Genomic DNA, 27,101 nt, shown 5'->3' on the forward strand with positions numbered 1-27,101 from the left:
GTAAAAATTCCAAGTGTGAAACAGGAAGAGAGGAAAATGTACATAAAGGAAATCTATGAAGAAAAGAACTTATCTAAAGAAAAGTTCTTAGGAGGAAAAAAATCTGAGCATCATAATGTCAGATAAGGCTGTGTATGAAGGTTATAGTTAAATCTGGCTTCTAATTTTTATTTAAAAATTTCCTTTGGTCACTTTTCCAATAAACTTATTATATTAAAAGAGAAATACCTTCCTCTATTGCTACAGAACTGTCCTTTAATGGCACAGCATGCAGAAGGTCAATAGAGCTGACATTAGCAGCAGGTTCATCCTATGATGTACTCACCTGCTTCTGGATCTGCAGGAATTCTCCACATGTATAGGTTGAAGTCATCAGAGCCTGAAAGGATATACTGTTGGGACAAAAAAAAAAAAATCTATGTATTACTTATGTATTAACTGACTGATAATCTCTCTCTCTCTCTCCAGAGAAAGATTGTTTTAAACAAACAAGATAAATGAACACATATTCATAAGCATCACAAAGCAAACATTCTCTTAAAAGTATTTGCAAATCAAAAGGCTCGTTGGCTTAAACTTAGCAACAAACAACCTGATTTTAAAATGGGCAAAAGACTTGAATAGCTATTTCTCCAAAGAAAATATACAAATGACCAATAACATGAAGAGATGCTTAACATCACTAATCATTAGGGAAGTGAAAATGAGATACCACTTCACATCCATTAGGATGGCTATTACTAAAACCAAACAAATGGAAAACAAGTATTGGTGAGGATCTGGAGAAACTGGCACCCTTGTGCACTGCTGGGGGGACTATACAATGGTGCAGCCATTAAACACAGAAATTTCACTCCTAGGTATATATTAAAAAACTGAAAGCAGGGATTTGAGATATCTGTACACCAATGTTCACAGAAGAATGCTCAGAACAGCCAAAAAGTGTAAACAACCTAAATGTCCATCAATGGATGAACAAAAAATCAAGATGTGGTATATCCATACAATGGAATATTATTCAATTTTAAAAAGGAAAGAAGTTCTGACACATGCTACAACATGGGTGAATCTTGAAGACATTACGTTAAGTGAAATAAGTCAGATACAAAAAGACAAATACTGTATGATTCAACTTACATGAGGAATCAAGAGTAGTCAAATTTACAGAGACACAAAGTAGAATGGTAGTTGCCACTGAGGGGAGGGAGAAATAGGGAGCAACTGTTAAATGGGTATAGAGTTTCATTCTGGGAAGATGAAAAAGTTCTGGAGATGAACAGTTGTGATGGTTATACAACAATATGAATGTACTTAATGCCATGAAACTGTACACTTAAAAATGGTTATAGTGGTTTTATGTTATATATATATTTTACCACAATTTAAGAAAAAAAAATCTTTTTTGTTTTTAATGTGGGAAAGAAGATTTAGGAGTTTCCCAGAGATCTTTTATGCAAGCCCAAGTATCCTAAACTTCCCTGCTGTCATCTGACATCTCTGAGCAGGAAGTTACTGCCAACCCAGCCATGAGTTAGTGCTAGAGACGTAAGCAATCCCCTTTTATGTGGCAGATTCAAACTGCCTGATCTCAAAAAGATAGGACACTAAGCCTGACCTATTCTAATTAGAACCCATAAAAACATTGTCTAACATTGTCTAATAGCAACCAGTTGGCAATTCTAGAGTTCATTTATTTCCAAAGATTAACAAAAGTGCTTTACTTTAACTTGAGGTCATTATTATCTCCTGCCTTTTGGTCCCATCTTCTTATTTCCCTAGAAAAATAAAGGCCTACAGTTTTGTAAAGAAAATGTCTGACTTAAAAATGACACTGCAAAGAAGCCCAAAGTGTAAGTCCAACACACGCATCCTCATGCCTAATGTAACTGCTTTACTAAATACTTTGTAGTCAGCAAAAACCAGCTTACCAGTCTTCAAAACACTTGTAGGAACATAAGAAAGGAGGGAGAGAAAGACATGTTTAAAAATGAAGAAAATGCTACCCACAGGGGCAAGGTGACTTGGCCCAGGGCACAGTGGAAAAAGAAGTGGGTCTAGTACCCCTGTCTGGTTGCTCTGCTATGGTCTGAATGTTTGTGTCCCCCCTACCAAGTTCACATGCTGAAATCCTAATGCCCAATGTGATGATATCAGGAGGTGGAGCACTGGGGAGGTGATTGGGACTTGAGGGTGAAGCCCTCATGAATGGGATTGCACTTTTATAAAAGAGAACAAACAGAGCTCCCTAGCCCCTTTTACCATGTGAGGAAACAGTCAAAGTCACCAGTCTGCAACCTGCAAGAGGACCTTCATCAGATCCCAACCAAGCTGGGATCCTGACCTTGGATTTCTAGCCTCCAGAACTGTGAGAAAGAAATTACTGCTGTTTATAAGCCACCCAGTCTCTGGTATTTTGTTATGGCAGCCAGAACAGACTAAGACACCCTCTGAGGCCCACTTAACTCTAAGATTCTGAGATTACTCTGTGGAGAAATGGTGGAAGCCAGATCAGAGCTGAAAGTCCCTAAACTGCTGGCCCATGGTTACTTGACAAGTCACTACATAAGTATGCTCAAAACAAAATCACTCAAAGACTAATGCTGTTACACGTCAATTAAAAAGTTTCCTTAACAACAACAACAACAAAAACCAAAGAACTTAGGATTTTAAAAAAATGGGCAAAGTGGGGAGGGTATAGCTTTGTGGTAGACTGCGTGCTTAGCATGCACAGGGTCTTGGGTTCAATCTCCAGTACCTCCATTAAGAAATAAATAAACAAACAAACCAACCTAATTTATAGTCCCCACCCCAAAATGGGTAAAGTACTTAAAAAGACATTCTTCAAAGAAGAAATATACACAAGCCCTATATAAACAGCCAATAAACATATGAAAAGATGCTCAACATCACTAATCATTAGGGAAATGCATATCAAAACTATGAGATACCACTGCACACTCATTAGGATGACTACTATCAAAAAAAACAAAAATAGTTCCTCAAAAAATTAAAAATAAAATCACTGCATGATTCATCAATTCCATCTCTGGGTAATTATCTGAAAGAACTGAATGCAGGATCTCTAAGAGATCTTTGTATACCTATGTTCATAGAAGCACTATTTACAATAGCCAAAGATGGAAGCAATTCAAGTGTCCATCGACAGATAAATGTATAAACAAAATGTGGTGTATACGCACGATGGAATATTATTCAGATTTTCAAAGGAAGGAAATTCGGACACAAGTTACAACGTGGATGAATCGTGAACGTTATGCGAAATGAAACAAGCCAGTTACAAAAAGACAGATAACGTATGATTCCACTTATGAGGTTCCTAGAGATAAGTGAGTAGTCAAATTCATAGACAGAAAGTGGAATAGTGATTGCCAAGAACCAGGGGTAGGGGAGGAAGGGGAGAATGTTTAATGGGTACAGTTTCAGTTTTGCAAGATGAGAAACTTCTTGAGATGGATGGTGGTGATGGTTACATAACAATGTGAATGTATTTAGTAATAAAACTATTTTTTTTCCTTAAAAAAAGAAGAAAAAAATGAATCCTCATTGCCTTGATTTTAGGGTCCACCCAGTAACTCCCTTCAGTTTATGACATCATCCTGGTTAAAGTTAGGAAGCTGGACTTCAGGAACCCAAAGGTTTTCCTCTTATAGTCTGTTCGGCAAAATTACCTACTAGTCAGGACGAAAAATTCATTCATTACACGTGAACTGAGCATTTATGTACCAGGCACTCTGGTGCTTACAAAGATATATAAGGTAGTACCTGGGTTCCAAGGAGCTTGAATCAAGTAGAAAATACACATGTAGATACACAACTGCTATGCCATGAAATATAAATCACTAAGAGCCATTATGAGAAATAAGATGCCTGCTGACTCAAAAGTCAAGGCAAGATAGATTTCAGCACTGAGTCACCCCTGGGAAAAGATGTGGTGGAAAAAGGTGAAAGAAAGAGCAAAGATAAAGCTACGGTGCTCATATCATTTACTGTTTAAACTGAAACAGGAAGCATGGGTTAACTTACTCCTTGATACCCTGCTATTCATATCCCTCAGGCCTTACTGCTTAGTGTACTCAGCCTGATTTCCAACTGCTAGTATCCATCTCTTTGCCTGAGGGCTACTCCAACGTCCAGGAGGCTGCAGGCTACTCTAGAGAATGAAGACTTCTTGGGAGCAGGCTGGAGCAATGACTCAAGGGAGATGGTGCATCAGTATCCCAGCTGCCTAGCTCCCAGGTAGAGTAACTCTGAGGTGTGAGTCCTATACCCTTTCCCTCATGATCTAACTCCAACTGCCCACAGTTATTGTAGTTGGCTCACTAAATCATCCTTCCTTTCTATATTTCACTTTTCTATTTCTCCAGTATTTCCTGCATTTCCAAATAAACTACTTGTACCTGAAACTTGAACCCCAATTAAGACACACGGGGAAGGGGCGGGAAGGGGCCAAAACATAAAAAAACTGCACACAAATAATCTATATACAAAACATATTTAATACTCAACATCTCATCATTTCATGCTCTATGTTTAAAAGAGGCCATAAAACTTCATACAGAATCCCCGCTACCCTGTCCCCTCAATATCTTCCCCAAACTAAACAAACAACAAATATTAAAAAGAGAGTAAGCTGAGGCTGGGCTTATCTATCTCATCGTGAAGGATTAGCACTTTCCTATTTGTTCAACTATTCACCAGGGAGAGCCATAAAAAGGTAAAAGGGGACTCCTAGACAGAATGCTGACTAAAGGCTGCCTTAGAAGGAAGAAAACTCCCACAGAGTTAAGGCCTCTTGAATTTCATACGACAGCTCCAGAAGTACGTAGAAAATGAGTACAATGCACAGGCTTCCTCTCAGGGATGAGGGCAGCTCCTGACCCTTTCTTCCTCTTGGAACCACCACAAGAGAACAGCTTGGGATGATTTCCAAGGAGGGGGGTCTTGACCTGCTGCCGTCTAGTCAGACCGTTTAAGTGTTCACACACACTGGAATCACGAAACTGCCCTGAGGAATTCATTTATGGCATTTCATGGTTGTCTGCTGGGCCCCTTCCAACATTAAAAGTTGGCCGCCTAGGATACTGCTGACTGTGGGAGAATGAAATAAAAATGAGTTCATCCATTTATTCATAAAACAAATATTTATTAAGTGTCTGCTATGTGTCGGGTACTGTCCCAGGGAAAGGAGAATAGAATTGATCAAAAAAGACCATGCCCCTACCTTCATGTGACTTACATCTTATTGGGTGAGGAGAGGGAAAAAAAATTTTATGCATATATAATGTGAATGCAGAGTGGGTAGAGGAAAAAAGCTAAAAAATGTGTGTGTGTGTGTGTGTGTAAAATGTGTCCAGTGGTGGTGGTAAAGAGAAAAATTAAACAGCAGGTAGGGCACATAGGGAGTGCTGGGGTTGGTTAGTTCTGTTTTACATAGGGTGGACACAGAAGGCCTCTCTGATAAAATGGCATTTTGAGCAGAGCCCTGAAGGAAATGAGGGAGCAGGTTATACAAATATCTGGGAGAAAAACATTCCAGGAGAGGGGACAGAGCTCTGGGGTATTTAAAAATATAAAGTAGCCCAAAGAGCTCTTTTTCTCTCTTCCCTTCCTTTTCTTTCCTCTCTTTTCTTTCTCTTTCTTCCACCTCTAGCTCTCCCTTCCTTTTTTTTTTTTTATAAACTTTGTGGAAATAAAGATTATTTCAAGTGGGCTGAGTCCAGAGATACATTTAATATCATCAGGGCAGTTGGAAAGATTTCTCTCCTCCCAGGTTGAAGGAGGTTGAAGCCTCTGACTGAGGGGTGAATGATAAAGTAAAAATTTCATATGAGTCTTTTATCTTATATCCTAACAGACAGACAGGGCAGGGCTCCAAAGGAGAAGGAATGTTTTAGGTAGTCCATTATCTAGGTAATAGAAGCCCCAGTTTCCAAAATGTTCTGGGGTGGGGGTGGGTGGAGGGAAGTGGGAGACCCACAGGTACTTCAGATCAGAGTGGAAGACATACTTAATTTTAACTTGGCTTTATGAGTAAGATGGGTGATATCAATGCAAAAATGAGCATAAGTGGTTGTGTGGACTTATACCATCCATAATCCTTCTTAGCTGGCCACAAAGGTTAAAAGTTGGCCACGGTCTGACTCAGCTCAGTAGTCGTTCAGTAGTCCATGAGGGCACTGTTTACCGATCTTGATGTGGCCCAGTCATTGTAAGGAGAGTTAACCTGAGGCCAGTGCATTTTAGCTAATCTACTATCAGTATGGAGATATTAAACTTGTTCATGCATAGATACAGAACAACAACTGCTCCTCTCAAAAGATTTCAAGGAGCCACCACCATGACCACCACCACCATCCAAAAAAACAAAAAACAAAAACAAAAACAACTTCCCACATTAGCATTCTGTCACTATCTTATCTGCCCACATGTCCTCAGACAATCCATTAACCTTTATAGAAAACAGTTACTCACATAATCCTTACTCTGGTAGACTGATATAATGCCCAGCATCCCCTCCTACCCTTTCTTCATCTCTTAGCATTTTCAAATTGAGCATACTCTCAAGAAAGACCTTTTTCTATTTGCAAAGGCGTTTTGCTAGCTGAACACTCAGAGAAGCCCATGCCTCTAAATATAAAGACCATCTCTGTAGAGTGACCCAACTCACAAGAAATTTTTAATAAACTGAAAGTTCAAAGAAGGATCTAAATGTGGCTGCCACAGCAAAAGTGACTATTAAATAGAAGTATACTGTAGAAAAAAATTATTTATTAGCCATATTCAAGTAAAGCAATAGTTTTTCCTTCCCTAACATCTTTATGTAAACCTTAATGATTGAACAAGCCAAAAAGGGAACAAGTTTGGAACAAAGATAACTCCCTACCAATTATATTCTAAGGCCTCATTGGATTTAGAGATAAAAAAAAAAAAAAGCCACCCTTCCTACTGCCCAAAAATCCACATTGAAAAGAGGAGAAAGTTCTAGAAGGCAGGAGGAACACACCATCCACCTGATACACTCCAAGAACAACTCAGAGTATGTCTTCAGTTCTTTGCTAACAGAGAAATCTTTCTGCTAATTCCTCTGCCCCCACTGCTCTCTCTAAATATATGTATACGATATGTACATGTTAAGTGTAAAGTGTATTTGTGCTTGTGTGTGTTTGCAAAACATTTGACATTGTCCAACATCTGTTGATGGAGAAGGAGATATATCAATCGGTTACTCTTCACTGAGTACTGATCAATTTACACAGTTCTCTCTAAGGTTCCTTCCATGGTAATTGATTAATTATTCCCCAGTAAATGGCATGCCTGTCTAATTAACTATATTGACTGGGATAGAAAAACCAGATGGCTCTCTAGGCTAGATGAGTAAAAACAGAGAAACTGCTACTTAACATTTAAGTCAAACACAGCTCTTATTTCTCCTTGACTTTTATCAGAAGGGGGAAAAAATGTGATAGAACAATTTTGTGATGTGCCCTCTGGAAGACTATCTTCGGAAAAAAGTTTGCCAATTTGTATATGATATACCTTTGATTATATCATTCATACCCAGGGCCTGCCACAATTTCCATGCCAAAGCAATCAAGGAAATTTTTATTTCAAAATGGCCAAAGCCATAGATTTATTTTATCTGTGGTAGGAGAAAATAGAATTCCACTGCCTCCCAATAAAAGCACACACATATGCATATCCCTAAGATTAACACCATTTTTCATATGTGAAGTTACATGATTCTTGCTTCTTTGGATCATTTGCCATTTCAGCACCAGTAGGCTCCTGGAATTCTTTGGTTTATTAAAATAACTAATGTTTATGGGTTCTGAGTAGGAAAAATTCTATTAATAAAGAAATGTTCCATAAAGACAGCCAATAATTGTCAAATAATCAGTAGGGAAGAAATTTTTAAAATGTTCTAAATCTCCAACATCTGCTTGTAACAAAGCAGCCTGCATGATTTAAAAATGAATCTTTATTGGTAAAACCTGGACAAGATGAAAGGTCATCAACCAGATGGCCTTCAACAGTCAATCTCTCCGCTGTGGGCCTTAGTTGTTGTATGTGGGGGCTGGGAAGAGAGGAGATGGCATCACTCATTTCAGTCTGCAAATGAGTGTTTATACTCTTCATTTAAGCAAAAGTCTCCAGGCATTTAGAGGATGGAATATTACTTTCCTTTTTCCTTCTTTTGAAGACTCTAAAAAAAGAGGTAAAGGTACTTAACCTCTCTAAGGAGGACAGGGCAGGTAGAGCAGGTTGTACTCCATTCCCATTGTTGGTATCTACTGGGGATCTCCTAGTGGAGCCCAGACTCCTAGCCCGGAACTGTACATTAAAGGAGAATTGTCATGTTGTGTCACGAGATCACATCAATTCCATTTGTCCTAAGTAGAAATCAGGTCACCCAGTGTCCCTTTTCAGCTTAGTGATTATAAACCAGACCATATCTAGCATGTCTGCACACACTCTAAAACCTTTTAAGCTAAGTTTGAAACTGCATCAGTAAATGAACTAAAAGATGGTTTAATTCATGAAAACAGTCTTAATCCAGGATTGCTAATATCTGAAACCCCTGGTTTTCAGGAATTCCATGACCTCTGTAATAGTATATGTAAAACTATGTGTATATGTACATTTTCCTGAAATGATTGTTCATAGCTTTTAGACTTTCAAGTAGGTTCAGGATTCAAAAAGTTATAGTGTGGAGGGTACGGTTCAGCGGTAGAGTGCATGCTTAGCATGCACGTGGTCCTAGGTTCAGTCCCTAGTACCTCGATTAAAATAAACAAATAAATAAATAAGCAAGTAAACCTAATTACCTCCCTTTTACCCCTCAAAAAAAAAAAAAAAGAACAAAAAAACAACTAAACCAAACCAAACCAAACAACCTGAAGTACAAAAAGGGTTATAAATGGCTGATTTAATAAACAATTTGTTTTCACACTACCTTCTCTTTTTAAAATAAAAAATCTCCTAAATATTCACCTAAAAATACATACAACAAGGAATTCCTCTGCCACAACATTCTGTGTTCAGCTCTTCCTCATCAGCTCATGGAAGAGTCCATCACCACTTGATCTGTAAAACACAGGTGGCAGCAAGCCTATGAGGAAGAAGGGGCTGAGTCTAGTCCTGGCTTTGCTAACTGAATGGATCTGCTATTTCTAATTACTCTAGACCTCAGTTTCATATGGAGATAATATCTGTCCAATGACATCCAAAGGTCACGGGGAGGATTAATATGAAATCAAAGTGCTTTGGAAGCTAAAAAGCTAAAAATACATGATATAAAATAAAGGCAGAAAGAAGAAAAATAAGCCTAAAGACACAAAGTAAGTCAAAGGATGGAACTCAAGAGTTGAATCTCCCCCTATTAAAAACGTGCCTTTATTTCAGCTGAAGGAGAACATATGGCATGCCAGGCCTCCAAGTGAGCTTAATCAGGGCTGCATGGAGTTTATTACAAAAAAGAAAAATAAAAAGAAAATTTATAACTTTGTAGGGTGCCTCACTGGCTTGGAGTGCACTTCCTGGAGAATTCTTGCACCTCTGTTATACCCATATAATATCAACACAGAAAGGTTGAGTGGTGATGTAATGTCTGAGGCCAGGCCATGTATTCAAGGCCATTTGTTGAATTCACAGGGTGCAAGTCAGCTCTTTTCTCCAAGGGATGAGATAGAATGATTCAATTATCATGATTTTAGGGGCCTTTGCCACCTATCAGGTTCAAAAGAAAGACCTGTGTAAGTGATCCCAATGTTCAGACACTCCAGAGCTCAGTTCTTATAAGAAAACCTTTATTATATTTTCTCCTTCTTTCTCCATCCCACTTTCAACAAGATGTAGGAACTATTAGACCAAGTGTTAGATGAGACTAAACCAAGAGAAGATTTTTAAATTACCACACTGTCCATTTCCAGGTTACACATAACCCATTAGCCTGAAAGACTTATTTTCCAGAAGCCTGAGCTGCTCTGCGGGACTCTCACAATCTAGGGCAAGAGCCATTTAAGGAATTGTGAAAGAAAGGAAACAAAAGCTGGGTACTGTCTTACAAGTGGTGTGCCAGAAAAGCTAGCAGGTGGAAAACTGGCCTTCTTTTTTAACCCAGCTAAGAGATTGGCTCACTGAATATACAGAGGGGAGTGTGAAGCTTGGGAGACAGAATATACCCAAATCAGGCTTCAAGGAGAAAATGAAAAACAAACAAAAAAGTTCAAGTATGATACAAAAGCAAGGAGAACTCTTGGGTTCAAGCAGCCTCCAGAGGAAGGAATGCTATTTGCAGTTTTACTGAAAGATTCTTTACTATACTGTAAAACCAGAAGGTGGGCTGGCTTTAAAAAAATAAAGGGTCAAGGCTTTATGTGGGACTAACTGTTCCTGTTGATCCCTAGCCAATCTGAGGTCACTTATGTCATCTCATCTGATGATACAAGTCACCAAACTTGAGTAACTAAAAGATTATACTAGCAATAAACTAACAATGTAATTTTAGCCAAAAATAGGGGAAACAGAGTGTATACAGGGCTTAGAATGAAAATCTCGGAGGTACTGTCTGGTAGTCATGTGAGTGTGTCTAACCACAGCAACTGGCACATAGTAGATGCTCAGTAAATATCTGCTTTCTTATTTTATAAGATGGAGGGGGAGAAAAATCATGAAATTAAAATGAGTTCAGTAGGAAACAGGGAAAAGGAACCTTTCTCCACTCACCTAAGAATTAGTAATAGACCAGGAAACTAAACATGACAGGAAAACATCCTGCTGAATCAGAGGTTTCAAACTGGTGGCTCTAGAACAGAATAGGTGTTATGGTACACAGGTTTGTTTAATCCGTAACGAAGTATTAATCTGCTGCAATATTTAAAAATCAGGAAACTTCACATAAAAAAAAATCTTTACTTCTGGCTTCCCTTGAAAAAAGCCAAAAGCCCTCTTGGCAACAATGGGCTGAAGCTGAATCAAAGCTTCATTTACATGGCATTCATTTAGATTTAGGATGGGGTGGGCTCTTTAGTTGGTCACAGTATCCAACATTCCCTATTGTTTACTTCTAGCCCAGTTCACTCACTTTCGCTGCTTGCTTTGCTTCCGTTGGCATTAAGTTGTGACCTTTTGTACAGTGAAAAAGGGCCTCTTCTGAGAGTTCAAAAATCTGGGCTCTAGTCCTACTCAGCTACAAACTTGTATATGTCTTAACTTGTGTACCTAATCTCTCTTAAGCCTATTTTCTTTTTTTTTATTGTTTTTTAAACATTTTTTATTGATTCATAATCATTTTACAATGTTGTGTTCAATTCCAGTGTAGAGCACAATTTTTCAGTTATACATGAACATATATATATTCATTGTCACATTTTTTTCTCTGTGAGCTACCATAAGATCTTGTATCTAAACCTACTTTCTCATCTATAAGAGGAAGGTTTGTACAAATTGAACTCTAATAGCTCTATAATTAGAATTTATCTAAATGGTGGCAATGAGCATGGGGAAGACACAAAGTAGACTGAGCCAGTTTTATACTTTATTCCCAGAGTCCAAGTTCTTGAAATGTTAGTTTCATTTTGAGGCTAATGAATTATCTAGTGATCCTAGGATAGTTTAATAGAAAGTACAGGCTCTCTGGCATAATACTGGGTTTGATTTGTATGGAGTGAGCAATCTCACTGTAATTAAAAAACAGAAGCCTGTCTTAGATAGACAGCTCACTTACTGCCTTTCTTGATCATGCTCATTCCTATTATGGAAATTCTCAGATTCCTCTGGGATGGTTAGTTACCCAGCCTATGACTAAATGAAGACTTGCAGAGCACAGAGGCTCAGGCTGTGGGCGTCCTCAAAGTATACAAGAACAAGATCAAATATAAAGACCAATATAAGGAAACGGTAGGCTTTGGAATTTGAAAGTAGCTAAAAAGATCCTGTCTGAACTAGTCAAAGAATATACACATCAGTCCTGCAGCTCATACTGTAACCATAGCAGCTGCTACTTTAGCCCTGAGTGTGGAAACTCAGAGCCCATAAGTCACCTCTGAGAGACATGTTTTAGAAATGAGATAATAAGTCTGCCCTCCTGTGTCACACTCAGAAAGTATAAGCTCAGTAGATCAGTTTCACGGAAAATCCATTATTCAATTAATCCTCCTAAAGTCCCCAGAAGTTGACCAGGAAAAATGGTACTTATCAATCCTGATTTGCAATTAGACAAGCCTTAGGCCCAGAAAGCTAAAAACCACACATTGACCAAAGTACTCCAGATTCACTTCAACAAATATTTTTTGTGTTCTCAGTGTATCAGGCATTGGAGACAAGACAATGATGAATTAGCTACATTTCTTAGTCCCCAAGGAATGAAGAAAACAGCCAAACATAATTCTCTTACTTCCTATTCCCTAGGTTAAATACTTCTGATAATCTATATGAGGAATATAAACAGATTTTAAAGACTTTTAACTCTGAAATGGATTCAAAGTTAAACTCACTGACTTTGCATCCTCCTCTATCCATGGAAAACCACTTACCCCAACCAAACAGCAGTCTAGTTTGTCAGAGAGGATATATCACCATATATATGGTACAAAAATCATAAATAACAGTCAAATCTGAATAGAGAAAATCCAAAGCCATTCAATGTTTTTATCATTATACATAACCTGAAAGGCAAAAACAACTACATCTTGTCAATGTACTTAACCAAGACGATGACAAAATACCTTGTGTGGCTCTACCTATGGTAATACCTGTACTTGTCCCCATGTATCTGGGCAAAATGGGTAATTATTATCTAGGTCAAAAGGTCTCAACCAGAGGCAATTTTCCCCCCGGGACATTGGGCAATGTCTGGAGACATTTTTGGTTTTTTTGGAGGGGATATCTGGGGAAGATAATACTGACATCTAGTGGGGAGAGACTGGGGATGCTACTAACCATCCTATAATGCACATAATAGACTCACACAGCAAAAAATTCTCTGACCATACATGCACCCCAATGTTCACAGCAGCACATTTACAATAGCCAAGACATGGAAACAATGTAACTATCCATTGACAGATGAGGTAAAGAAGTTGTGGTATGTATATATCTATGGAGTACTACTCAGGCATAAAAAAGAATAAAATAATGCCATTTGCTGCAACATGGATGGACCTATAGTTTATCATTCTAAGTGAAATAAGCCAGAAAGAGAAAGAAAAATACCATATGATATCATTCATATGTGAAATCTAAAACACACACACACAAACACAAATGAATTTATTTACAAAACAGAAACAGACTTGCAGACATAGAAAACAAACTTATGGTTACCAGAGGGGCAAAGGGGTGGGAAGGGATAAATTGGGAGCCTGAGATTTGCAGACACTAATTACATAACATAATTTTATACATAAAATAGATTAACAACAAGTTTATGCTATATAGCACAAGGAACTATATTCAATATCTTGCAATAACCTATAATGAAAAAGAATATGAAAAGGAATATATGCATGTATATGTATGACTGAAACATGTTGTACACCAGAAATAATTGACACAACATTGTAAACTGATTCTACTTCAATTTAAAAAAAAAAATCATCTGACCAAAATGTCAATGCCCAAGTTGAGAAATCATGGTCTAAGTCTCTTACATATTGGTTAGAGGCCTTTGTTCTGGGTTTTTTAAGGACTATGCAGACAGGTTGTGGCTGCTAATACAGGAATTGAAAGAAAATACAGTATCATTCTCCTTCACTTCTTTCTTCTTTCCCTCAGCCCCTGTATTTCTGGTAATAAAACCTACTAAACCATTACATTTAGTGCCTGCTCTTTATTGTTCAATGGAATAAAAATCATATGCATAAGAGGTTGACAGAAAATGGAAAACCAACAAAAGCAAGGAAGAAAGGTAGAGAGGAAGGGAGGGGCTTGGTTGTCATTTCCACAGCTAAATGAAACTAAACCAACCGTTCTGCAGCTGTTCTATTATGAGTCAGATCATTTCTAGAAGCTATTTCTTTCTACCCAAGAAACAAATTGCCTATAAAAACTAAGTCATTCAAGACTTGTGGCCCCTCCAAGGAGGTATCACTTATATAACTGAGGCCACCTGGTGGTTTTAAGTGTAGATCGCAGCTCAGTAGGCAACAGGACTCTGACTTGAATATAAATTCTGAATTTGGATATACATTCTGTATTACAAAAGGGGAAATCCCCTAACCTGGACAACTTAAAAGATATTCTCAGTTTCTTTAATGTGCAACTCAATTAAACAGGCATTTCCTGTGCTCCTGCTACATGTGTTAATCTTAAAGCTATGATGCTGGGGAGCCTCTAGCAACCTCAGCAAGGGAGAATAATCTTAGCTATTGCCTTCTAAAAGCAGGGTCTTCTCATAGAACTGTTTCTTTTATGCCCCTTGCACACAAATAACTCTAAAGTGGTAGAGTACAGTATGTGAGAATTATGTCAAAATTTGACATAGTTGATGGACCCAAAGAGAACACTAAGAATGAGTATGAGACTAAGGTTTCTCTTTTTCCAATTTGGATGTGAAGTAGCAGTATTTGTTGTGCTTGAGAAGAAAAAAAAAACTATTAGTTTATTTGACCAATTTCTCTTCATGTTTGCTTTAGTCAGCTTGATTACTCAGATCAGTCCAACTGGTCCACTCACTGACATCCACTTCAGAACTTCTATAGCCATGACAGACAGGTACAAGAATGCTAAGTATGTTTTTAAACTGCCAGCTCTAAGACAACATCAATATATCGACTCCCAGTAAGACTGAAAAGGCTGGAAACTCACAGCTTGGGATCTCCTTCCCAGTTGTGATGCTGGCTATAAAAAGGAAAAGAGTCAGCATCTGGCTTCCTCTCAAACAAAGCTGCCCAGCCCATTTCATCTAAGAAAAAGATGCCATCCCAAGGGGCTATTCAGGATATATGCCTCTTGGATGGTACTTAGGGTGTTTCACTCATTATTGTGTTTTATTGATACAAAAAAGGTCTCTTTTTTTTGGCAGGCTAATTTTCCATGGGCTCCCTCCTTTCTTTTGAAATGATACATTCTTAGAATCTTAAAATCTGTTCACAAACTTGGCAGAGCTTGCTTGCTAGAACCATACTGTGGTTTATGGTGTGTGCCTCATATAATCCAATGGCAGCTCTGATGAAAAAACTCACTATTAAGCCAGAATGTCTCCAGACACTTAAATAGCTTCCCCTCAATTGTTTCTACCTGACATGGCTAAAGAGAAATAAAGACCAATAAAGAAAAAGCAATCTGAGAGGAAAGCATGAGTATGGGATACAGGAGGCAGAAGGCACTTACCTGGTCACGATCGCCTGCAAAACAGCAGCTTTTCATGGTGCAAGAGTTGAAGTAACCCTGATTGTCAAACTGGAACACAGGCAGGCGGGAGTGGATGTCATAGAGCACAGGGGGCAGGCGACGCCTCAGGGCCAGGAGCTGGGTCCCGTTGCTGTTGAATCGCACACTCATGGCACTTTGAAGGGATAGGTTGCCACCATAGCGCAGGAGAGAACTGGAAGGCAGAAAGCAAGGGGATCGGGGATTGGGCATGAGGCAGGCTGGACAGGAGTCTGCAAAAATCACTGCATTTATTTCTTCCCAACATGTACCCAAGACTTCCTGTCAGGCTTGCACTTCTGAATTTTTTTTAAACAATTTTATTGTGCTATAATTCTACACAGTAAACTACATTTATTTCTGCACATCTGAATTTTGACAGAAAGGTATTTCTATGCAGTGGGCTAGAAGGTAATAAAGAGAATAGAAATGACTCTTTGATTACATTAAAGCAAGTTATTTAACCTGGCAGCTACCCCTTTCAATCTCCAAAAGGTAAATAACCAGTAAATTTATAGGAAAAGGATAATACCAGCATCTTGAAAGAAGAGAGATATTAATATAATTAGTTCTTTCATTAACTTCAGCTAACTACATAATCAAATAGATACTTGTCAGGACTCTGGGAAGTCAGTGGTGTCCACTCTAACTGGCTAATCAGGGATGGTATTTAAGGAATGTATTTGTCCTCTGTATAAGAGATACAAGAACCATCAGCAAGAAAAACAGATACTTTATAGTTTATTCTGGATTTTTGTTAATAATTATTTTATTGTTTAAGCATTCATTTTTGAATTTTAATATTCCATATGGCATAACTCAAGAGTAAATATTAAAGAAAAAATTTTAATTAAATGTATAGCAAGAAGTTACAACTAAAAAAGCAAGATGACTTTTTTCCCTTGACAATTCCCAACAAGCTTACATTTAGCTTTGAAATACACTTTGGTTAATATGTATAATTTCATTTATCCAGTTTCAGTAGGGAGCAGTATGTTCTGGTTCACTCAATTTTCTTCTGTAGTTTCATAATCTTCATAACATTTTAAAAAAGTCACACAGTAAAAAAAAAAAAGTCATACAGTATTGTTCCAAATTGTTTTGATGACTCAGAAGATATTTTTAATTTTACAGTTAAGTAGGATGGCTGTGAACAGTACTAAGTAACAAAGCATGTTATGTTTTATCTTTCTAGTAGTCAGTTTTAGTCTCCTTGATAACCTGGGCACTATTTTATTATGGAGGGATGGCTGCTCAGTGTTCATGTCATAACCAACTTTTCTTTCTTCAATTCTTGGAGCACTGAACAACTGGTAGGAAAGTGAGCTTAAGGATATGTGCTGGAGTTGCTACAGAAATGAGGGCCACATCACAGCTACTAACTCGTTCTGCCTCACAAGACACTGTGGTCATGGAAAGAGACCCTTGTAGGTTAAGGGAAAAAAGTTTATAAATTCTAGTGAATTACAGAAAGGGCCTCAAGATATCTAAATTAGAGCCTGGCAGAGCCTGGCAGACTTATGTGAAACATTTTTAAGAAAGAAGTTTTAAAGCATCTTACCAAGTGAAAACTTAAGAGAGAAAAACTTAGATGCTACCAGAAGAGGTTTAATATTGAATGAAAATAATACATTCAGAGAGTGATGGGGAAGATTAAGGGGACAAGAAAGGAGGTTATCTTTAAAACAAAACTAAACTGACCTAAATAAAACTAAAAAAGAAACTTGCAGACAAGCAAAAAAGAAGTTTATAAAAGTGAATTAAGTTATTTACAATTATAATAATGTCTGTAGGTTTTATAGAGAATTACTCCTGTTATTATTATAAGCATGTTTGACTACTTGACATAACTGAATTCATAATTTTAGATTTTTCAACATGCTGCTATGTTAAACATAAATCCAAGAAGTTACCTCCTTTCTGAAACTCTGATATTAATTTTGATTCTGAAGACTCTTTAATACATTTTTATATATAAATTGAATTTATTTCATTATAAAAGTATAATGATATGGTATGTGGTATAAATCTTTTGTAACTGGCAAAGTACTATACAAATAAAAGAGATTACTACTATTGGAAAAAAAAAAAGAAGCAGTAAAGGTGAGATCCCATGGGAAAAGGAGCCCCTGGACCACAATGCAAAGGAAGCTGTCGTTCTGGCCTGGTCATAAAAACAGCCTGAACTACCACTAGCCACAGTCAGTCCTGTGTCTCCCAGAGCAGTCTTCTCACCAGAGGGAAGAATGCTCTAGTACTGCAGCTATGTTTGCAAACAAGGCTTGGGCAAAACAGACTTTAATTCTCTTATGTTTGGAATGGAAAGGAAGAGAGAAGTAACTTAGAAAACAATCCTTACCTAGAACTCCAAACATCAAGGAGAAGCCCAGTACCCCTGCAGGCCCCAAATAATAATCCCTGCAGATGAATGTTCTCGTAATGGTCTTATACACAGGCCCCACTCACTCACATACAGAGAATGAATGATGGGGCTGTTAGAGTCCAGGCATTTCCTTTACAGGGTGCCCACGTTGCCACAGGCATGTGGTGTTATCTAAACACCTAGTTCAAAAACAATGAGAGCCTTTCAACTCAAGATCAGCATGGAGTGTGCAAATAAACCAGCATCTGCAGGGCTGAAGAGGAGTAGGGGGTGGAAATAAGACTCAACAAAAAGAAATCTGGCCAGTCCCACCAGCCACAGCAGCAGGGGTTTGCATCAACTCAGACATCCCTGACAGGAAAGCTGGGGCCTCTGGCAAATGCCCTTTCCATCTGCTAACAGGAACTTACTCAGCAGATTCTCATAAGACCTGCAGGAGTCTGCTCAGGACAGGGTTCTAGGACCACCCCATTCCCACCCAAGTCCTTGACCTATGTCTGCAATCTGGCCATTCTACAGGGGTCTGTCTGTGGGTTCCAGGAAAGTCACTAACTTTTCTCTGGCCTATGCTTCTGGGCAGGGAACTCCTATCTCTCGCATAAAGAGGGCACATAGGAATTTTGCTCCTAGAATGTTTAGGGTTGCAGCTACTAAAACTGTACCAGCAGATTCATGTTTGGGCATAAAAGTCCATTCAGAGGGATAGACTGACACCTGAAATTCAGAAAGTGAGCTATGTTAATTGCAATTTCTCAGCAGGGGTTCTGTTGCTGGCTCCTCCTGTTGAGAATGGTAAGAATGATCTAGTTCATCAGAAAGAAAAGGCTTCTTTAGATGCAGTTTGTCCTCACAGTCAAGATATAAAGATAATGTCAAAAATCCTGTTGTTTATAATTACCAGCATAAGCTGCACGAGAAGTTAGCTGGGACTTTTTTTTTAATGAAGATTCTCAGGATCCATCCATCTCCAGATATTCTAACTCAATCTGAGAAGTGGGCCCAGGAATCTGAATTTAATAAGCAACTTCAATTAATTATGATGCATGTGACTTTCAAACCACACTTTGGAAAACATGGTTCCATTTTGGAATTTGGGGTGGGGGGGCTAGGAGGGAAAATGAGGTAGAGAGACACAGCAGATTACCAGGAGCTCAACAAAAAGCCAACCACACAACATGACACCTTTTTACAGCCCCATGTCTAATAGTGGAAAGGATGCAAATTCCTTTACAAGATCAGAGTTCCACTCTACCAAAAACGCCTGAAATATTTTTTGCCGCCCTCAACACGTTCCCTGAAGAAGTTTTGTATTTCCTCTTGGAGAACTGATGGTACCTGCACACAACAAGAATGCCTCAATCTTGACTTGCTTTCTGGATTCTCATCTTTTTTTTTTTTTTTCCCGGATTCTCATCTTGATGGCACAGATGCCACCATGTCCACTCCTCCAAAGAAATGGGCACCATTACACACCCAAAAGAAACAAGCAGTATATTGAAAAAACTAGCAACAAGTTAAAATGAGTTCAAATAAAAATATTCCTATAAGAAAAATAAAAGCAGTACAGCCATTATGGAAAACAGTATGGAGATTCCTCAAAAAACTAAAAACAGACTTATAATATGATCCAGCAGTCCCACTCCTGGCATATATCTGGAAAGAACTCAAATTCGAAAAGATACATGCATCCCAATATTCATAGCAGCACAATTTACAATAGCTAAGACATGGAAACAACCTAAATGTCCATCGACAGATGACTAGATAAAGAAACTATGGAATATATATATATATAATGGAATACTATTCAGCCATAAAAAGGAAATAATGCCACTTGCAGCAACATGGATGGACCTAGAGATTGTCATTCTAAGTGAGTAAGCCAGAAAGAAAAAGAAAAATACCATATGATATCACTCATATGTGGAATCTAAAAAAAATAAGACACGAATGAACTTATTTACAAAACAGAAAGAGACTCACAGACAGAGAAAACAAACTTATGGTTACCGGGGGCAGGGGGGTGGGAGGGGATTAAACTGGGAGTTTGCAGATACTAACTACTATATATAAAATAGATAAATAACAAGTTTATACTGTATAGCACAGGAAACTATACTCAGTATCTTGTAGTAATCTATAATGAAAAAGAATATAAAAAGGAAAGAAAAGTATGTTATCTGTATGACTGAAACATTATGCTGTAAACTAGAAATTGACACAACATTGTAAACTAACTATACTACAATAAAAAAAAAAAAGAAAAAAGAAAAGCAATAAATCTATTCCCAACCTATCTTCTACCAAGGATTTGTCACAAAATGCAACAGGAATGGGGTAAGAGGTAATCCAAGGGTCAGCATACAAAAGACCCAGGACAAAAAGCAAGAGAATCTCAGAACATGAGGAAAATATTCCTCCCTAGTATGTTCCCCTGGTTTTTACTTTTTGGTTTTTTGGCCCCTCAAAAATACTCAGTTGGACTTCTTTATTGCTCTGGTGGGATAAAAGAACATTTGAAAAAGTCTTTGGCCAAGGTTAAAGCCTTGGAACAGAAGAGAAACAAGCTGAGACTATTTCCAGAAAAACTGACTGGGAGTATCACGTCCAGCACAAGGTAGAGCATCAATAAACCTTCCAAGATCTGGATCCTTGAACCTAGATTTCCATAATTCCATAATTAAGTAGTTTATCAGATGGTGCCAACAAGATTTTCCAAAGCCTACTGGCATGAATTTCCTCAGAGTGTCTACGTGAAAGTTTCCTAACACCTGTGAAACGCTCAGAGGCAAGGCACTGCTAATCTAATTCACAGACATCAGAGCTGGTATTGGACAGCCAGAGAAGAAAATTCAAGGTCCCATAGGTGGGGGAAAACCTCTCCTCTCGTTTGTTTTAGGATAGGATGACCCATAAAGAAGAAGGGGGCACTTTGTACATTCTCTAACACAACCCACAGAACATGACAAGTCCTAGAGGAAACTAGAATTAAATAAAAAAGTGAAAAAGTTCAAAAAGTCCCAGCCCATTCCCACACTTCCATTCAAGTGTGTTCAAAGTCTCAGTAATCCTTTAACCATTTCTTTTATGTGAGTTGGGAGGGGAAGAACCTGGGCTTTCTCTTTTTTTTTTCTAACACAGTCCCTAGTCCCAAGATTGAGCCTTCTCTAGAGGACACCAGAACTGTTGGACAACAACTCTGAAAAAGACACATTGTCATCTGTGACTGAACAAACTTACTTATTTTCCCTAGAACATGACCCACTGCCAAGACCCTCTGGTTTGAAATATACATACAGGTTCAGTGTGCGTGGCAAAATTTTCTTTCCCTTTTTTTAAAAAAAATTGAAGTATAGTCAGTTTGCAATGTTGTGTCAATTTCTGTGTACAGAATGTTCAGTCATACATATACACACATGTATTTGTTTTCATATTCTTTCATTACAGGTTACTACATGATATTGAATATAGTTCCCTGGGCTATACAGTATAAACTTGTTATTTATCTATTTTATATATAGCAGTTAGTATCTGCAAATTCCTTCCTTTTTTGAACATCCAGAAATTTAAGTTTGACTGAGGTTGGAAGAAGGACTGGACTAAAGTTCTATTAAAAAGATCTTTAGGTAATCAAATGGCGTATCTATTCCCTCCATGAAGCAAAGATGGATGGTAGGCATTGCAGTGCCTCTATATCACATCTTCCAGAACAGGTACATGCCCAGAGCTGAAGTGATCCAGAGTATAAATTTTTGCCTTTGGCTCAGAAATCCCAAAGCCACACAGAACCACCCAACCAAGATCTCAAAATGAATTAAGAGGCAGTGTCATAACAGATTTGTTCTAGGACACTCATGACTTTTCTCCAGAATTAAGGACTCAGCATTTAGTCATCTCAGTTCATCAAATGACATGGCTTATTCAAACCCCTCCCCTTTATTCCAGTTGTGCAAAGTAGAGAGGGATTTCATAAGCAGCCATTTAATCTTCATCTTAAAACTATTCTTGGCCCTACCTTCTGATAGACGTTACAAAGCATCAGCCTTGATCTCATAGTATATAAAATCAGAGAGGGTTTAATGAATAGTGGTTGACAGGAGAAAGCAGAAAGGAAGGGGAAGTCAGGAGACTGAGATGGCACAATTGCTACAGCAACAGTTAACAGTGCGGAAGGAGTGGGTGGGAATATAGGCAGGTAAACAGGCAGTCCCTGATGGCAGGAGAAGAAACTGAGTGGGTGTGCTGTTAGGGTACAAGGCCACAAAGCTAGAGGAATGTTAAAGAGGGAAGAGGCAAAGTCTAGAAAAAATACAAAGCAGAAGAGGATCTGAAAACAAAAATCACAATTTGGTATTGTCCAAGAACATTTATGCAAACAGTAGAAAACAACAGAAGAGAGGAACATAAAGGAAAGGAGAGAGAAGGCCAAAGTGCTGACTGATGAGACATGATTACAGGAAGACAGCCTGTTTCATACAGAAGCCACTTACTGAGAATGTGTCCAAAAACCAAAGTCATTTCTAGTTGTCAATAACAGAAATGTCTTAGGATAATGACTTTCAAACTTTTTTATAGTAAGGCTGTGTAATAAGTACGCTGTATACTGCATTGCAGTACACCCTTATTTATTTAGTATAAATTCATTAAACAACTTACCGCCTACTGTGTGTAATGCACTGATTTTCTATTTTTTATTTAATACAGGCTTGTGACCATCTAAATTAATTTCATGGTTCAATGGACTACTTGAAAGAGTTTCCTACCTTATTTCTTTGCTTCCACTCCCCATGCTTCAGTCTATCTTGAACAAAGCAGCCAGAAGGATGCTGAACCATGAGTCAGGTCATGCCATTCTTTTGCTGAAAATCCTCCAATGGCTTCTCATTTCAACGAGATTAAAACCCAAATTCCTTTTAATGCCAACAAGGCCCTGGACAATCCCAGCTGCCCCATCCCTTTACGTCTCTGATCCCACCCCTCCTAGCGCTCTTTTTACCTTACTCTACTTCAACCACATGATGCCTCCTCACTGTTCCTGGAACATGTCAGATAGACTTCTGCTTCAGGGCCTTTACACTTGCAGATCCTAAGGGAATGTTCCTCTCCAGATATAAGCATAATTCATTCACTTAACTTTTTTTTTCTCACTTAACTCTTTATTCAAATATCCTCCTCAATTAGCCTTTCCTGATACTCCATGCAAAAATGCAACTTCCCCAATACTCCCTGACTCCCTTGCCTGATTACTTTTCTCTACTACATGAAATCACCATCTTACATACCATACACATACCATATTTTTTACATATTTATTTTGCCTATTTGTCTTTTCCCTCTAGACTATTACCTTTTATATCTTTTCCTGTGCATCCCAAGTACTTAAACAGTGCCAGACACATAATAGGCATTCAATAAATAGCTGTTGCATGATCTAATGGATCATGAGTAGCAATCTGAAAAACCTTGACTTAGAACATTAAAAAAAAACATGCTCCACCAAGGTTCACCTGGCTCCTGACATTTGTCTGCCCATGAAACTTAATTGTGAGAGGCAAGTAGCAGAGCAGCATAAAATCAGAGAAATAGCAGAAGGCTTTGAGGTCATCTGAGCCAAAGTCTTCCTTCATAGGCAAAGAACCGTGGCCCAGAAAGTAAGATGATTTGCCAATGACCACTCAGGTCTCCCTCTCTTCACTGACACCACCACACGTCTTTCAAATGAGTTAAATTTATCTACTTGTTAATAAGCAGTCAACAAGGAGGAAGAGCTTTAACAGGTAAACAAGTATCAATTATATTTTGTGCTTTAAAGCAAGTTCTGATATTTGCAGAATAAAAGTTGAAAAGGAAAATTAGTAATTAAATTTTAGGAAGTCAATTACAGGCTGAAAAAAAGAAAATCCATCTATCAGATTTCAGAATGTGAACAGTGAATTCTACAGGTTTTGAACACACGCTCTACCCAATTATATTTAAAAACAGATAGTGCTAAACATTTGGACTGATGTACGTACTGAGACCAACATGAAGATATATTAACTAGACTATAGGATTTAGGTAATTTCTACTTTTTTTTTATTTTCCAAGTTTTTCTACAACGAATATGAACTTCTCCTGTAATCAGAAGAAAATATGTTATTCTAAAATGCCATCTCAAACACACTCCTTTAATTAAGGAGCCACAGAGAGCTTTGAGAAAAGTATGAGAGTGGGGAATTTAAAGACCTTCTTAATGGAAACTTCAAATAATGTGCTGCCCCACAGAATTCTGATGCAGATGGTAAATTTGAAATTAAATCATTTTAAATTCCTATAATGATAGTCAAACAAACATTTTCAAAGGACTCTGAAAAATTTCAGAGTCCCTCACCATCCTTCTCAATGAGGGTAAATAATATCCCTCCTTTGATGGGTTTCTTAGTACCAAACAGGCCTCCCTTGGTTAGCATTGGACACAGTACCAGGTTAGATCTGAAACTACACTCAGTTTGACTTATTTCTGTTGATCCACCATCCCACTTCCAAAGCACCCATAAATAAGTGGCAAAGTTGTATTATTGGAATAAAAAAAACAGATTTAAAACACAAAGTATTTTATGCAGAATCCAGAAACATTAGCAATGTTCTTGGGAAGTCTTCCATACATGGGAAAATTTATGGGTAAATGAAGCCAAGATTATGAAGAGTGTACTAAGAAGTTCTCACCTACAATATGTGACTCACAGCAGATAAAATACAGGTAGTCAAACCTGAGATAACAACTTAAAAAGTTCAAACTATGAAGAATTCACTGAAGGAATTGTATCACAATAGATACCCTTGAAGAAGCAACAAGTTCTTCATTAAATTTAATTGCCAAAATGTTTGTATGTATATTGCATCATCTAACTCTTACATTAATCATTTCGAACTGAAGACCAAGGTCCTGAATGCTTATATGACTTGGCCCTGGCCAAACAATAAATGAGCAGCAGAAATAGGCCAAGCAAGTTTTTTTTTGCTTCTTGACTCAACAAGATTTCACAGAATACACTCTGGAGATGGATTATTCCACCCAGCAAAAAGAACAGCATCAGATGACAATGCATCAGGGCCAGAAGGATTCATCTAAGTCATTCACTTCATACCCTCCTCTGTAGTACAGTAACTCGTTTATTTATTTATGCATTTATTGAATAAATACTTACTGAATACCTGACAACTATTCTAGACATTATGCTAGGCAGATTCAAGATGAAGTAAGATGAAAAAGATACCCTCGAGAACTTATGATGGACAAGAAAACAGTTTCCTTCCATAATGCGAACGGTGTTGTAATAAGGGGAGCATGTGCTTTAACAGACATACCCTCTACTGGGGAGACAGAAGTGGGAGTGGTCACAAAAGATTTCCTAGATGAAAGATCTAAGCTGACGCTTAACAGAGAGAGTCAGAGTTGACTCAGAATTTTAACTGGCAAAAGAAATGAGGTAAATCTAAATATGTTAATGTATGTATACATTCCCAACACATACTGAGGAGTGAAATAGTCAAGTTGTAGAATAACTGTATAGTAGCCAACATTTGTGTGAAAAACATACATGCATATAGAGTCATCTATTTTCTATGGGTACATGTATAAGCGTATTAAAGAAAAGCAAAGGTTCTGAAGACATATAGTACAAACTCCTAACACTCATTTACTCCCAAGGGAGGGGGCAAGGGGCCAGGACTGGAAGAGGCAGTCAGACTTTAGCCTTACTGACAGTCTTAAAAGGAGGATGTTATTATCTATTACTTGTATTTAACTTTTTATTTTGAAATAATTATAGATTCAGAGGAATTTGCGAAGAAATGTACAAGAAGGTCCTTTACACCCTTAACCCAGTCTCTCCCAATGTTACCACCTTGCATAACTATAGTAAGACACCAAAACCAGGAAATTTACATTGGTACAATCTCTAGAGCTTACTCAGATTTTGTCAGTTACCACATGCACTCATTAGTGTATGGGGGTGTGTGTGTGTGCACACTCACGTCCATGAGCTTTATGCAATTGTATCAATTGCGTAACTTCATATAACCACCACCATAATTAAGATACTCACCACAAGACTTCCTCATGCTACCCTTTTATAGTTACATCCACACCCTCTACCCCTAACCCTAACACCTGGCAACGACTAATCTTTTCTCCATCTCTATAATTATATTGTCTCATGAATGTTATATAAATGAAATCATGCAGTATTCATCCTTTTGAGATTGGCTTTTTCATGCAGCATAATTCCTTTAAGATTTATCCAAATTGTTGCATATATCAATATAGTTCACTTTTTTTATTGCTGAGTAGTAGCCTGTTGTATAAATGTACCACAAGTTGTTTTTTTTTTAACTATTCACCAATTGAAAAACAAATGGGCAGTTTCCAGCTTTTGGCGATTATGAATAAAGCTGCTATGAATATTCATATACAAGTTTTTGTATGAAAATAAGTTTTCCTTTCTCTTGGATAAATGCCCAAGAATGCAACTGCTGGGTCAGAGAAGTTAATTTTTAATTTATAAAGGAACTACCGAAATATTTTCTAGAGTGGCTTTACTATTTTACATTCCTACCAGCAATGTATGAGTAATCCAGTTTCTCCACATCTTCATCAGCATTACTTGTATTTTAAAAAGCTAAACTAAGAAGTCAGTCAATATATTTTAAAACAAAAGGAAAGACAAAACCAGACATCTTAACTTCCTTATGAATGTAATAACACCAACTAGGAAATATTTTTGTAAGCAAAAAAAAAAAAAAAAAAAAATCAAACCTGAATCTGTTCGAGTCCCTAGATCTAATACTAATTTATGAAGAAACTGGGGTAAGAGGGAGCATGCTAAATGATGGTGTAAGAATGCAATCAGTATTCACTGGGGATTGGTTCCAGGACCCCCACAAATACAAAAATCCATAGATACAAAACCTGAGGATACAGAGGGTTGATTGTATAATATAAGATGTGAGAAATTCCATAAAACAATCTAGTTTCTTTAACAAATAAATTATAAGAAAATAAGTGAGAGGTAGGAGTAATCATAGATTTAAAAAGACTTAGAAGCTATGTCAATTAATTGCTTTGTATGAACCTTATTTACTTTTAATTAAAAAAATGTTTTATTGAAGTATAGTTGGTTTACAATGTTGTATTAATTTCTGGTGTACGGCACAGTGATTTAGTTATATATATTTCTTTTCATATTCTTTTTCATTATAGGCTATTACAAGGTATTGAATATAGTTCCCTGTGTTACACAATCGGATCTTGCTGTTTATATGTTTTATATAGTAGTTAGTATCTGCA

At 37.6% G+C, this 27,101-nt stretch overlaps 1 protein-coding gene across 3 annotated transcripts in view; it reads right to left on the reverse strand.

Moving 5' to 3' along the window:
• The window catches only part of DCAF5 (DDB1 and CUL4 associated factor 5), a 91,623-nt gene that overhangs the window by 24,910 nt on the left and 39,612 nt on the right, over positions 1–27,101 (reverse strand). For all 3 annotated transcript variants that reach the window (XM_031679162.2, XM_006206934.4, XM_015241482.3), the window contains exons 6-7: positions 15,352–15,565; positions 326–392 (exon numbers count right to left, since the gene is read on the reverse strand). In XM_031679162.2, the coding sequence (XP_031535022.2) occupies positions 326–392; positions 15,352–15,565 (281 nt within the window). The remainder of the gene's footprint in view (positions 1–325; positions 393–15,351; positions 15,566–27,101) is intronic.

The sequence above is a fragment of the Vicugna pacos genome, chromosome 6 (genome assembly GCF_048564905.1).
Source record: "Vicugna pacos chromosome 6, VicPac4, whole genome shotgun sequence".
NCBI lineage: Eukaryota > Metazoa > Chordata > Mammalia > Artiodactyla > Camelidae > Vicugna > Vicugna pacos.